This window comes from Panthera pardus, unplaced genomic scaffold (assembly GCF_024362965.1).
Source record: "Panthera pardus isolate Hobbes unplaced genomic scaffold, ASM2436296v1 HiC_scaffold_20, whole genome shotgun sequence".
Classification (NCBI taxonomy): Eukaryota; Metazoa; Chordata; class Mammalia; order Carnivora; family Felidae; genus Panthera; species Panthera pardus.
In genome coordinates, this window is record NW_026526766.1 from 87,722,013 (window position 1) to 87,735,325 (window position 13,313).

General features: G+C 49.5%; 1 protein-coding gene and 1 long non-coding RNA gene across 15 annotated transcripts in view; one reads left to right on the forward strand and one right to left on the reverse strand.

Moving 5' to 3' along the window:
* Positions 1 to 10,227, reverse strand: part of FNBP1 (formin binding protein 1) — a 139,829-nt gene extending 129,602 nt beyond the window's left edge. For 13 of the 14 annotated variants that reach the window (XM_053908416.1, XM_053908419.1, XM_053908418.1 and 10 more), the window contains exon 1: positions 10,079 to 10,227. In XM_053908416.1, coding sequence (XP_053764391.1) covers positions 10,079 to 10,102 — 24 coding nt within the window. In that variant the 5' untranslated portion in view covers positions 10,103 to 10,227. The remainder of the gene's footprint in view (positions 1 to 10,078) is intronic. The other variant, XM_053908422.1, reaches the window with a different exon arrangement.
* A 235-nt stretch (positions 10,228 to 10,462) lies between these two features.
* Positions 10,463 to 11,715, forward strand: LOC109250022 (uncharacterized). Its single transcript, XR_002072851.2, has 2 exons — positions 10,463 to 10,723; positions 11,387 to 11,715. It is a non-coding gene; the product is annotated as an uncharacterized LOC109250022 (long non-coding RNA).
* Positions 11,716 to 13,313: the final 1,598 nt, after the last annotated feature.

The following is a 13,313-nucleotide window of genomic DNA, read 5'->3' on the forward strand; positions in this document are numbered from 1 at the left end:
GTCTAGTGTCCGAAAAACAAACAAACCAACCCAAACCTGAAGCACGAACTCCAGGGTTCTTAGGTGAGTCTGGTTAAGTCGCTTCACCTCTCTGAGGCTCATTTATAAAACGGGGAAAGCTATGAAGCTCACATGGTCCTTCTTAGGTCACGAAAGGAGACATCCAAAGCCTCTAATAAGGGCCCCTGGGTGGCTCAGTGGGTCAAGCGTCAGACTCTTGATTTTGGCTCAGGTCACGGTTTAGCGCTTTGTGAGATGGAACACTGCTTGGGATTCTCTGTCTCCTTCTCTCTCTCTGCCCCTTCCCTCCTCGCACTCTCTCTTTCGATACAAATACATTAAAAAAAAAAAAAAAACTTTGAAAAAATAAATCCTCTAATAAAGGTGTCCAGGGCACTTAACCATTGGGTTCTCTTCTGTCTTCAGATTTTAAAAGATGGGCAGAAGAATTTTGGTTCTCTGCCTGGTTCCTGGGAAAAGGGGAGGAGCTGAACAGCGTTACAATACGTGGGGGAGGGGCGCCTGGGTGGATCGGAGGGTTGAGCATCCAACTTGGGCTCAAGTCATGATCTCGCCATCTGTGAGTTCGAGCCCCGCATCAGGCTCTGTGCTGACAGCCCAGAGCCCGGAGCCTGTTTCAGATTCTGTGTCTCCCTCCCTCTCTGCCCCTCCCCCACTTGCATTCTGTCTCTGTCTCTCTCAAAAATAAAAATAAACATTAAAAAAAAATTTTTTTGGGGGGGGTGCCTGGGTGGCTCAGTCGGTTAAGCGGCCGACTTCGGCTCAGGTCATGATCTCACGGTCCGTGAGTTCGAGCCCCACGTCGGGCTCTGTGCTGACGGCTCGGAGCCCGGAGCCTGTTCCGGATTCTGTGTCTCCCTCTCTCTGACCCTCCCCTGTTCATGCTCTGTCTCTCCCTGTCTCAAAAATAAATAAAAATGTTAAAAAAAAAGTTTTTTTAATTAAAAAAAAAAATTTTTTTTAAATACGTGGGGGAAAGACCAAGGGTTCTAAACACACCCGGTCGGGCCAAGACGGGAAGAATGCCAACATTATTGATTACCTTCAAGCTGGGTGATGACTACACAGGGGTTCACAATAATACTTCCTGTAAGTAGATCTGAAAATGTCCCTAATAAAAAGTTCCAACAAGAATATTTTTGAAGACATTAACTTAAATTTTTTTATTAATGTTTTTCTTCTTAATGTATTTTTGAGAGAGAGAGAGAGACAGAGCGCGAGCGGGGGAGGGGCAGAGAGGGAGACACAGAATCGGAAGCAGGCTCCAGGCTCCAAGCCGTCAGCACAGAGCCCGACACGGGGCTCGAACCCACGAACCAGGCGATCGTGACCTGAGCCGAAGTCGGATGCTTAACTGACTGAGCCCCCCAGGTGCCCCTATTTTTTATTTTTTATTAAGTAATCTCTACGCCCAACGTGCGGCTCGACTGACGACTCTGAGATCAAGACTCACAGGCTCTTCCAACTGAACCAGCCGGGCAGCCCTTAACTTAAAAAATGTTTGAAGGCTGAGGAAGAGGGCTCTTGTATCCCACAGGTATGGAATTGCACCCCTACTTTCTACTCCGTGAACTTGGGCAAGTTACTTTATCATTCTGAGCTTCAACCTCCTCTCACAAAAGGGGACGATAAGGGTATGGCCATGGCCGGTGCAGAGATGTGCCACTCAGATCCGGCTTCCGGAAAGGATGCACCGCCCAGCTGCAAGGAGTGTAGCAGACAGCCTCCTTTAGGGTCTGCCTTATCTTGTGAGCCAAGGTCACGGTCTTCTTGTGGCAACCAACCACCAACCAAAGACGGACCAAGGTGGCAGCCAAGGTCACACCGTTCTTGGGGCGGCCCTTGGCCAACGAATGTGCAAGGCAGTACGAGGGCCTAGCCATTTCTGTCCAATGTGAAATTGCTTCAATGGATAATCTTCGCCCTGGAGCTCCTCACCGGCCTGCAAGAGACTTTTGTCAGGCTGCATCTTGGTCCAGTGGCCCCTCCTCGCAATCACCCTTCCCTCTCTTCTCTTCACGGGTGTTACTTCCTAATAAAACTCTCCACTCCTAACTCCTTCTCAACATCTTCTTCCCAGACGCTCGCATGAACGGTACTTACCTCACTGGATTCTTGGAAAGATTAAATGAGGTGATGGATGGAAAATAAATTGTTTTTATTTGTTTTTTTGAGACAGAGACACAGTGTGAGCAGGGGAGGGGCAGAGGGAGAGGGAGACCCAGAATCCGAAGCAGGCTCCAGGCCCCGAGCCGTCAGCACAGAGCCCGACGCGGGGCTCGAACTCACCAACCGTGAGATCATGCCCTGAGCCGAAGTCGGACGCTCAACCGCCTGAGCCACGCAGGCGCCCCTGATGGAAAATAATTTGTACAGGACACGGGAGATGATAAGCTCTCAATAAACAGCAATGTTGATGATAACCACTCAACAGCATGTAGGACAATGGGGCACGGTGCACAGGTGAAAATACCACAAGAACTATAGAATTTATACAATTTATAAACTATTTCTGCTTATATAAACCATAGAGTAGAGAAGCACAAACAGAAACGGTAGCTGCTAAACTGTATACACTAAAGCCACAGGTGTTAGCCTAAGAGCCAATTGTTAAAAATTTCATTCTCATGACGAGAATGGCACGTTCTACATTTTCAAAAACACGCAGTCGGGGTGCCTGGGTGGCTCAGTCGGTTGAACCTCTGACTTCGGCTCAGGTCACGATCTCGCGGTTCGTGGGTTCGAGCCCCGCGTCGGGCTCTGTGCTGACGGCTCGGAGCCTGGAGCTTGCTTCCGACTCTGGGTCTCCCTCTCTCTCTGCCCCTCCCCTGCTCATGCTCGGTCTCTCTCGGTCTCAAAACTAAATAAAACATTTAATTAATTAATTAATTAATTAATTAAATAAAAACACGCAGTATAACTATTGTGATATTACAGATTAAATGTGAAGAGGTATTATAACTTTTGCAATAAGAAATTGGAAGCTTCACCTCTTTGTCGTTGTTGGGGGTGGGGGGTGGTGGTTTGAATCTATTTCCAGTATGGAACAACTGAAGTTGTTTGAGCTTTCCGTGAATTTAACAGACAACTTACAAACTGGATGAGATTTGCGAGTTGAAAGTTGGTCCAATTGGAAGACCAAGACTAAGGAACATTGTATACGCTCAATTAACTCTCTAATATAATATACATACATGGCCTTTTATGATTTTAACATTTTTTACGATTTATTTATTTATTTAGAAAGAACACAAACTGGGCGAGGGACAGAGGAAGAGAGACAGAGGATCTCAAGCAGGCTCCTCGCTCGGCACAGAACCTGGCGTGGGCTCGATCCCACAACCCTGGGATCACCCCCCGTGCCAAAATCAAGAGTCGGACGCTCAACCGACTGAGCCGGCCAGGGGCCCCTACAGATTTTATGTTTAAGTAATCTCTACACCCAAAGCGGGGCTCGAACTCACCACCCTGAGATCAAGAGTTGCCCGTTCCACCGACTGAGCTGGCCAGGTGCCCCGATTTTAACATTTTTTAACTAGACAGATCGCTAGGCTGAAACCAGTACGTGTTACTAAAAAAGGAAACAAATATTTCATTACACTGATTCCAGATTTCACACCCACGTTCTAAAATCTAATTAGATTAATTCCTGGGGCATTCATGGATTCTCGGTAGCTTGCAGTTTTTAAGTGTCAAAATAAAGCCTTGTTTTTAAATGTGGGCGGTGTTGATGAAACAAGTGTGAGTAATGCAGGAAACACAATATTAGCTTTAGCTAGGTAGTGGGTGATACTTGAATAGACCTCCAAAGAGCATTTTCCGTGTCGCCCCGACGTACAGCGCGAGTTTAACGTGGTCGCACGGCGAGCACGGGCGTTTACAAAACTCTTTTGCGGTACCTGAAATACAGCGTCACCTACCAAAAATGCAGTTTATACGAAATTTTCAGGATGATGTCTAGTGTGTAGGGAGGACAAGGAGGTGATGAGGGAATTAAGGCTGCCAGACCTCCCGTGTTTTGTTTCATAACCAGAAGAGGCGGGCAAAGCCTGCTTCATTTTATTTTTTTTTTTAATGTTTATTTATTTATTTATTTTTAAAATTTTTTTTAAAGGTTTTATTTATTTTTGAGGCAGAGAGAGACAGAGAGCGTGAGCAGGGGAGGGGCAGAGAGAGAGAGCAAGACACAGAATCCGAAGCGGGCTCCAGGCGCCAAGCCATCAGCACAGAGCCCGACGCGGGGCTCGAACTCACGGACTTGTGAGATCGTGACCTGAGCCGAAGTCGAGCGCTTAACTGACTGAGCCACCCAGGCACCCCTGGGGAAAGCCTATTTTAATGGCAAGGCAGGGATGACAGAATTAAACTCCATTTCGTGTGTCTTCTGAAGCAGTTCTGCTCCACTCACCACCGATCTGAGAGTAATGAATGTCTCCCCTGTTGGTCTTGCTATGTTTTATCCCAAATGGAAATCTCTGAATCATTAAGAATAAAGAGCAGAAGGTCTAGGAGTTGTCGTTAATACGGCCCTGCATTTAGCATTCTGCAGTGAGGAGAGGTACTCATCAATCTCCCAAACCTGGAACTTACTAAGTCAATTACTTCAAGATGAAGAAGGGATCGGTATTGCCTAGTGTACAATTTTAACACTCTGGAAAGTGTTCTTATAATGAACACACACATGCATAGCAGGCATAAACAGCATGAACGACAGAGAAGAGAGAAACATTCAAGCCCTACTTTAAAAGTAAAAAAGGTGCCTAGGCTGTGCGTATTTGCAAACGGGGGGGGGGGGGGGGGGGGGGGGGAGCCTATGGGAAATCTCTGTACTTCCCAATCAATTTTGCTGTGAAACCCAAATGGCTCTAAAAACTGAAGTCTATTAAAAAATAAATAAATCAAAGACGCCTAGAATTATCAGACATGTTTACAACTGCCAGAGGGCAGAAAGGTGGGAAAATTACCCTCCCATTACTTAAAAAAAAAAAAAAAAAAAAGCCAATGTTAAAACAAAAGGGACAACAAGGATTCGTTCATTTATTCAGCAAGTATTTACTAACTCCTACTGTGAGTCGGGCATTGTTCTCAGTACAGTTGGTAGATTGCTCTTTCATGGCTGCCTCTAAAAAACTGCATCCGGGGGCGCCTGGGTGGCTCAGTCGGTTGGGCAGCCGACTTCGGCTCAGGTCATGATCTCACGGTCTGTGAGTTCGAGCCCCGCGTCGGGCTCTGTGCTGATGGCTCGGAGCCTGGAGCCTGCTTCGGATTCTGTGTCTCCCTCTCCCTCCCACTGACCCTCCCCTGCTCACACTCTGTGTGTGTGTGTGTGTGTGTGTGTGTGTGTGTGTGTGTGTGTGTCTCTCTCAAAAACACATAAACATTAAAAAAAAATTTTTTTTTTAATTACACACAATCAACACAGGGGATTACTATGTTAACCAATAGGTATTATTCAGTCTCGCTGCTTGTTTTCTTGCTTTTGGCATTTGGGCCAGTCTATTTCTTATTAGCACCAAAGTAAAGAAATGATGATGGCAGAGAGGCCGCTGAGAGATAACAAAAGTAGGTTCTGTCACTTAGTCATTTGTTAGCAGCAGAGAGTAGAATCATTATGAGGAAAGCTAAAATTTCCAACGGGTTTATTTATACTTTGCATTAATGAGCGAGCAAATAAAAATCTGAAGTGACACTTCAGTAACTTGTCACTTCCCTCTACTGAGTAACAAAAACAAACAAAAAAAACCCATTCAAATGTAAGAAATTCTTGCTTGGCCATTTCTCCCATGACCAGTCACAGTGTCAACAAATCAGGGCAATCCATTTAACCCTCTTCACATTACCTTTTGTAACAAAGTCTTGAGTAAACGCATTTTGGTTATTCTTAGAAACATAAATCTCTGTTTAGACTCTGATGTGGTGGACGAGAGTTAAAACCTGCTTCAATGCTTTCACTGAAACAAGTAGATATCCTTCAATGTATATAACAGGAGTTAGATCAGTGTCTTGCACACAGTGGCTGTTCAATAAAAAAAATTAAAAACTGATTTAAAGGGAGGGGCGCCTGGGTGGCTCAGTCTGTTGAGCATCCGACTCTGGATTTTGGCTCAGGTCATGATCCCAGGGTCGTGGGATCCAGCTCTGTGTCAGGTTCTGATTGATTAAAGGGGAATAGTATGGGGCGGGGGGAGCACCTGACTGGCTCAGTCAGTAGAGCACCCAACTCTTGATCTCAGGGTCCTTAGTTCAAGCCCCATTTCTGGCGTGGAGTCTAACTTTAAAAAAAATTTTTTTAACAACAAAAATAAAAGGGACTAATGTGAAGAGTTGTACAGAAACGATTTAATTATACCCTAACCACTTTAAAGCAGCCATTTACACTTTGTTATGACCTTCTGATACAAAAATAGAAAGCCTCAATTTAAATACAAACGATCCAATGAAGTTATTACAAAGTACGGGTCTGAGTTCATTTTTACAGTGGTATGATAACTTCCTGAACATTGCATGATTTCTCAAGGTTTCCTGGAATATGAAAGTAAAGGAGAGAGAGAAAGGTTTCACTCCACCGAAAAGGAGGACATGTGTGGAGACCAGTCCTCGCGTGTAAAGGACCCATTAGAAACCCGTGGGTTTTAAAGGCCTGTGTGGATCTTGACTAAAGTCTTAAAATGTGTGAGAAACGTGGTGGGTATTTGTGAAGGTCTCTGAAAGCTGCAACCACCTGTTACAAATAACTCATGGCCACCCAAACCATAGCGCCGTCTCACCCCACCTAGAGACGTAATTCTGACAATTTAGGCTTCTGAGCCCCATCGTTATCTTTTTTTTTTTTTTTTTTTTTTGAGACAGAGAGAGACAGAGCGTGAACCGGGGAGGGTCAGAGAGAGGGAGACACAGAATCCGAAGCGGGCTCCAGGCTCCGAGCTGTCAGCACGGAGCCCGACGCGGGGCTCGAACTCACCAACCGTGAGATCATGATCTGAGCCAAAGGCGGACGCTCAACCGACTGAGCCACCCGGGCGCCCCAACCCCGTCGTTATCTTATTACCCGCGTGCCTGAGTCCAAGCCACCATTCAAGGAAAACCCTCAATGCCTGCTCTGTGCCCGACTGCTGGACACTGCCCACCCCTGTACTTCACCCAGTCTCCTACCACTGAAGGACTGGAGGGTTCTTTTTCAGAATCCTTCATTATTCCCAAGTTTTTCTTAAATCTCCTATACTAATAAAATAAAGCAACTGAAAAGAGACATTTTGTTGCCCTTATACTCCTGGGCATTTCACCTTAAAACTCCAATAATTCACTTCTCTTATTAGTGCAAATAACGTGTTGATTTTTTTCCCCTCTATGAAACTCTCAGCCACTCAAGGACAAAGCCCCCCCCCCCCCCCCACACACACACACTCGAGTGGAATGGTTTTTAGGGGTAACTCTTCACCGACATATACGTGCACGTATAAAACGGTAACTGATGTGTTCTTCCTTGTCAATCTATCAAGCAAAAAAAGAAAAGAAAAGAAAAGAAAAGAAAAGAAAAGAAAAGAAAAGAAAAGAAAAGAAAAAATTCCAAGTAGTACACATATACTCCCTAACGACCTTTTCCAATTACTTCTATTATAGAAAATTCCCAGCATGTACAGTAGCAAGAGTATCCTGGGTCCTTTGATGCTGATGGCCCAGCTTCAACAGTTACCAGCACACCCCCCCCCCCCCCACTCGTGCTTCATCAACATCCCTACCCACCACCCCTCCAATTTACTTGGGAAATCAAGGCTCCATATCATACATATTCCAGTTCCTATTTGTTTTCGGCAAAATTGTCTTTCCCACCCCTCTGCCCTCTAAAGAGCAAGGCAGGCGATTGGGGCTAACCGACCATTTTCTTCCCACAGCTACCTCCTCTTTCCGGATCACCTCTTAGGACATTCACTCACACCACTGAAATGGCCACACTGTGTTCAGTCCCTTTAACCCAACCTGTTTCGCCTAAAAATAGATTGCATTTCCCCCTCCTTAATCCCTCTCTCTTGTCTGAACCAGTGCAAAAAGAAATCGTGCCAGGATTTCTATTATCTGGATAAAATTTACTTCTGATGTGTTTCCCCCCACCCCAGATAAGCTTAAAAAGAGCCAAAAGGAGTGGACAAGGAGTGGAAGAGGAAAGAAACACCGCACTTAAAAGGATAGATTTTTGCCTAAGTAGGTATGTTGCAAATACCTAAAACCATCGGTTAACTTTATTTTTAAAATGAGTGTTTGTAAACATCGGCCGAAATTTCGAGCCCGTTTAGACAGAGGATGTTTATCAAATGAATCGCTCTAATTGAAGGGAGCTATTGCCTTCAGGATTTTGCTATCAGTAACGGTAGCTGCTTCTGAGCCGGAGAAATGGTTATGTAAAAACAATTAAAGCCAAAAAAAAAAAAAAAAAAAAAATTAAGGGAGGATGCGCTCCGTTTCTATAGCGGCTCCAACCTTGTTTCACTTTGATGCGAGATTTCTTGGCCTCGGCTCAGAGCAACCACCACCCCACACTTTTCTCCTCCACACCCTTTACAAATGGAATTCGGAAAGGAGGCCCTTTGGAGTTCACCATGGGGAAAGGTCTCCTCTTGAGAACATTTCTGGGCGATGATTGAGATTGCATCCACTTCTCCTCCTCCTTTCCCCCCACCCCCCACCCCCGCCCCCCCACCGTACTGCCCATCCCCTGCCCGGCCACTTCCCCAGGAATCCAGAGAGAGGCGGAGAAACCAGCTCCATCCCACCGGCCACAGCCTCTGCTCCCCGGGGAGGGCCTGCGCGCTGCCTCGGCGTCCCCAGTTCGCCCCGCTCCGGGGACGCCGTTTCCAGACACCTCGCCGCCTGTTTACCCATCGGCAGCCCCCGCTGGAGGATCTCGGAGGGCGCCCCTCGCCGCCAACCTTCCCCATGTTAAACTGTTTCCTCTGAGCAGTCAAAGAACGGTTTCCCCGCGAATGCCTCTTCCTGAAGACATCTCCCCCCAACTACTTTCCCCTCCAGGCCAAACGCCGCAGTCCCCGCGGCAAACCCAGGATCTGAGCTGCTCCTTGAGAACTACGGGCGCGCCCCGCGCCGCCACAGGTCAGAAGTCCTCGCCCCGAGAGGGAAGACGCACCACGTCTCGCCCGTGTACCCCAAAACCCAAGACCTGGGACCCGGCCGGGCCGAGGCCGCCCCGCCCCCGAGAGGAGCGCCAGATCGGCCCGCACTTCCACTGGGAGAACAGCCCTAGGGACCCGCGGCTGGGGCGCCCGAACGCATCACGCAGCCCCGAAAATCCCACGGCCTCCACGCCCCCTCGAAGCCGGTCGGTCGCGCATCGGTTACTCGACGCGAGGGATTAAGGCTGCTTTTTCCACACACCACTCTGAGCTCGGGGCGCGGGGGACAGGGAGGCCGGCCCGCGCCCCTCGACCAGACCGCCGCGGGGACCTGGATCCGCACCCCGTTCCCAAGCACCGGGGAGAGGCGTTGGGGAGGAGGCACAGGTCCGTGCTCCCTTCCCGGGCCGCTGGGGGGACCCAGATCCGCACCCCTTCTCAGGCCGCTGGAGAGTAGGGGGACCCAGATTCGCACCCCCTGTTCAGGCCGCCGGGGAGACCCAGATCCGCTCCCCCTCCTCAGGCCGCTAGGGAGTAGGGGGGACCCAGATCTGCACCTCCTGCTCAGGCGGCCTGGGGTCTCAGATCCGCGCCCCCTCCTCAGGCTGCTGGAGGGGGTGGGGGGGGGTACCCGCACCCCCAGCTCAGGCCGCCGGGGAGACCCGGATCCGTGCCCCCTTCTCAGGCGGCCGAGGACCCACACCAGCTCCCCTCGCCCGGGAAGGGCGAATCTGGCTCGCACCTCCCGCTCGGGCCAAGGCCGACGAGGGGCACCGAGCCCCGCGTCTGCTCCCGAGGCCGCGGGGACCCGGACCAGCGCGCCATCGCCTTCACCAAGGCAGCTCGGCCCGCGCCCCCTGCCCAGGCGCGCCAGGCACCTCCCCACCCCTCCCCACCCCCCCACAGCCCGGCGGGCCCGGTCCCTCACTCACCCAGAGCTCGATGCCCCAGCTCATGGTGCAGGCAGGGGGCGGGAAGGGGCGCGCCGCGCGGCGGGCGCGGCTCTCCGGTCCCCCTCCCCGGCGATCCCTTCGCCCCTTGAGGTCCCCGCGATCGAGGAAAGCCCGGTGCGCGCGCGGCCGCCGCCTCCTCTGGCTCGCCGCTCCTCGCCTTGGGTCTCCTCGGCAGCTCCTCCTCCCCGAAGCTCCTCAGCAAAATGGCCCGAGGAAGCAGCCGCCGCCGCCGCCGCAGCGCCCGCCCGCCCAGCACCCGGAGACCCAGAGGAGGGGGAAGCGAGGGAGGGGCTGCGGGCTGGGGGCGGGGCTACGCCGGGGGAGGGGCCGGCCTGACAGCTCGCGCACGCGCGCGCCCCGCCCCCGCCCCCGGCCCACCTTCCCGCCGGGCGCCCTCCGCCGGGCCTCCGCGGCGCCGGGGTCCAGAAGGACGCACAGGGTGGCGGGAGGGCCGGCGGGATCCGGAACCCGGAGAACTCGCCCTGCCGATTTCTTTTATTTATTAGCCACCACGTTCTGTGCTCTTGGAACGACCTCTCGCCTTTGAACGTAGCCGGACTCTCTTATTAGCGGTGCTCTACCGAGGCCTGGGGCTGCCCCACCGCGCCGAGCGCCAATTTGGACGTAAGGACAATACTTTTCCCTGGCGGCCATTCGCGCCGACCAGAGTTCGCTCGGGTTGCCCTTTTCCCACCGCCCGGCAGCCGCGGAGGCCCGAAGGGCCCCGCGGCCTTGCACGGTGGCAGTGGGGCCTGGTACGGCGATGTCTGCGCCGGATACAGATAGGGAAGTCGAGGCCAAGAGCGACCAAGCAGCTCTGAGGGGCTGGGGAAGGAATCCAGGGGCAGGCAACCAGTGATTTCTAATCTCTGAAACCAGTGGTTCCCAACTTGTTGGGCCAAGAAACGCTCACACGTGAAATAACGTCGCGGCTGAGTGGGTTATAATAGCAAAGGCGTTGGGTCCACGGATCACGCGTCAATCCGGCTTCCTGCACACACTAGCTGGGTGGCCTCAAGACAATGACTCCGCCTCCCACATGGAGGTTATAAGGATCCATCTCACCCAGTGCTGGAGAGGAACAGGAGATGAGCACCTGTTACCCACCCGCCCAACGTTGGTAAACTGAGAGCTGATTTTTCTTTTAAGATTTTAAGTAATCTCTACACCCAAGGCGGGGCTGGAACTCACAACCCCAGGATAAACAATCTCAAGCTCCAGAGACTGAGCCAGCCAGGTGCCCCCAGAGTTGATTTTTAAGTAGATGCTCCCCTTTGTGTTCCAAAGGTCTACCCAGATATTTCCAACAAGCTGTGTTGAATTGTGGAGTTCCGACTCTTTCCTCTGAATCACTACGTCCTCTCCTCCCCAAGTTTTCATTTCGCGCGTATCTAACGTTCCTGACTTTTCTGAGTAACTGAGAACTAAAATGGGCCCCATTTTAGAAATATTGCACAATAATGCATCTCTCCAATACCTACCACCCCACCACCAGCCTCAACAAGTTTATCATTCTCCTCCATGGAAGGGTGGAGATGAAAAACCCTTGCAGAGAAACCTACGAGTCTACTTCCTTTGTTGGACACAGTTACAATAAATTGAAACTGTCTAAGCTGTTGGGTTGTTTTGTTTTGTATTGTTTTGTCTTTTTGTTTTTCAGTTACCAGCTCCCCCTACTCATTCGTTTTTAGCGCGTGTATTTAAACATTTTTGTCTCACAGTTACCAAGTCTGGGAACTCTTTACTCCAGAGCCTGCTAGATATGCAACAATCAGGGTGGCCAGTCTCTTACTCCCAAGGCAGATTAAGAGCCCGAGTGAATTGGAAGGCTTAGAATTTCAAACAATGCTGCAAAATTTAGTTTGCTATCTGGAAATGGTAAAGGAAATACAGGTTAGCTAACGAGACCTTGCTCAGCAATCAACTCAATTTCCCTTCCTGCCAAGGCTTGACTCTTTTTCCAGTCAAATACAATGATCTAATCTTGACTGAGTTCTTGGAGACTTCTCAAAAACACACTGACCATTTGTGAAAATATGCTAATCAGGAGAAAAAACAACCTGCTGCTCTAGAAGGGAAAGAAGAGGAAGGGACAGAAGAAGAAAAAAAGACCACATGACAATGAAACCTTTTTAAAGTAAGCAGGAAATAGTTATAGGAACCCATTAGAAGCCACAGTAGCAGAACTCTATGGAACCAGGTTAATTAGACCACACTGCAAAATATCTTTAAGTTCATTAAGTTTGGGTGGTACCTGGAAAAGTTTTGAAAATGTCAGAATCTTCAAGAAATAAAAATAAAGGAAAAAGGCACTACTGATCTCAAAGCAAGGGAAACCAACGGTTCAGGATTAAGAGAAGCCAGCGGGGGGGAGGGGGGGGATAATTACAGCACAGTATTCTCCAGGCAGAACAAAATCCACTTCAGTTTCTCTTATAGTAAGAGAATAATTCTAAGACACAGAATTCTCACTATTGACACATTAGGGTGACCTGAGCTACTTAGGCATCAATTTTCACAGGACGTATTCTAAGCTCTATGTAAATGCTTGAATTACATAGAAGGTCAATGTGGGTTCAGCATACCTCTTTCACCGCTCAGTCACATTTGAAGAGCGCGGATTTACAAAGTTACGATCTTGGTGGGTAACTATGAATTTCCACCAGATACTCTGTTCCTGTGGACATGATTAGAGACCCTGCACAGCCCAACAATTCCACCAGGGCTTTTTTGACAATTCTGATGCTTCTAGCAAATAATACACATCTCGCTCAGGGCCTTTGATGTATAGAGATCTCTTTTACCTAGTTTACAGGAGATAGGTTTTGTAACTGCTAAGTTGGGATTTTAGTGTTCCATGACTTATCAGATAGATGTGTTATGTGTGTGACCTTCCCAAGTCAACTTAAACTGGGTTTCAGTTTCCTCATTGGTAAAACAGGAACCGCACAGGTTGTTACGAGGCTGAATGAGGGGGCTGGCATGCACACAGGCTTTGGGGTCAGCCAGACTGGGATCGCCCTGCACAGACGGCTGCAGAGCTGTGGTCGAATTATTTTCCTTCTCTAAGCCTCAGTTTCCCACTCTAGAAAACGGACATAATGCTACTGACTTCAAAGTCACGAAGATCTGTAGTAGCACTTTGAAGATTAAGTGCCCCTGAGATTGGGGCGCCTGCGTGGCTCAGTCGGTTGAGCATCCGACTTTGGCTCAG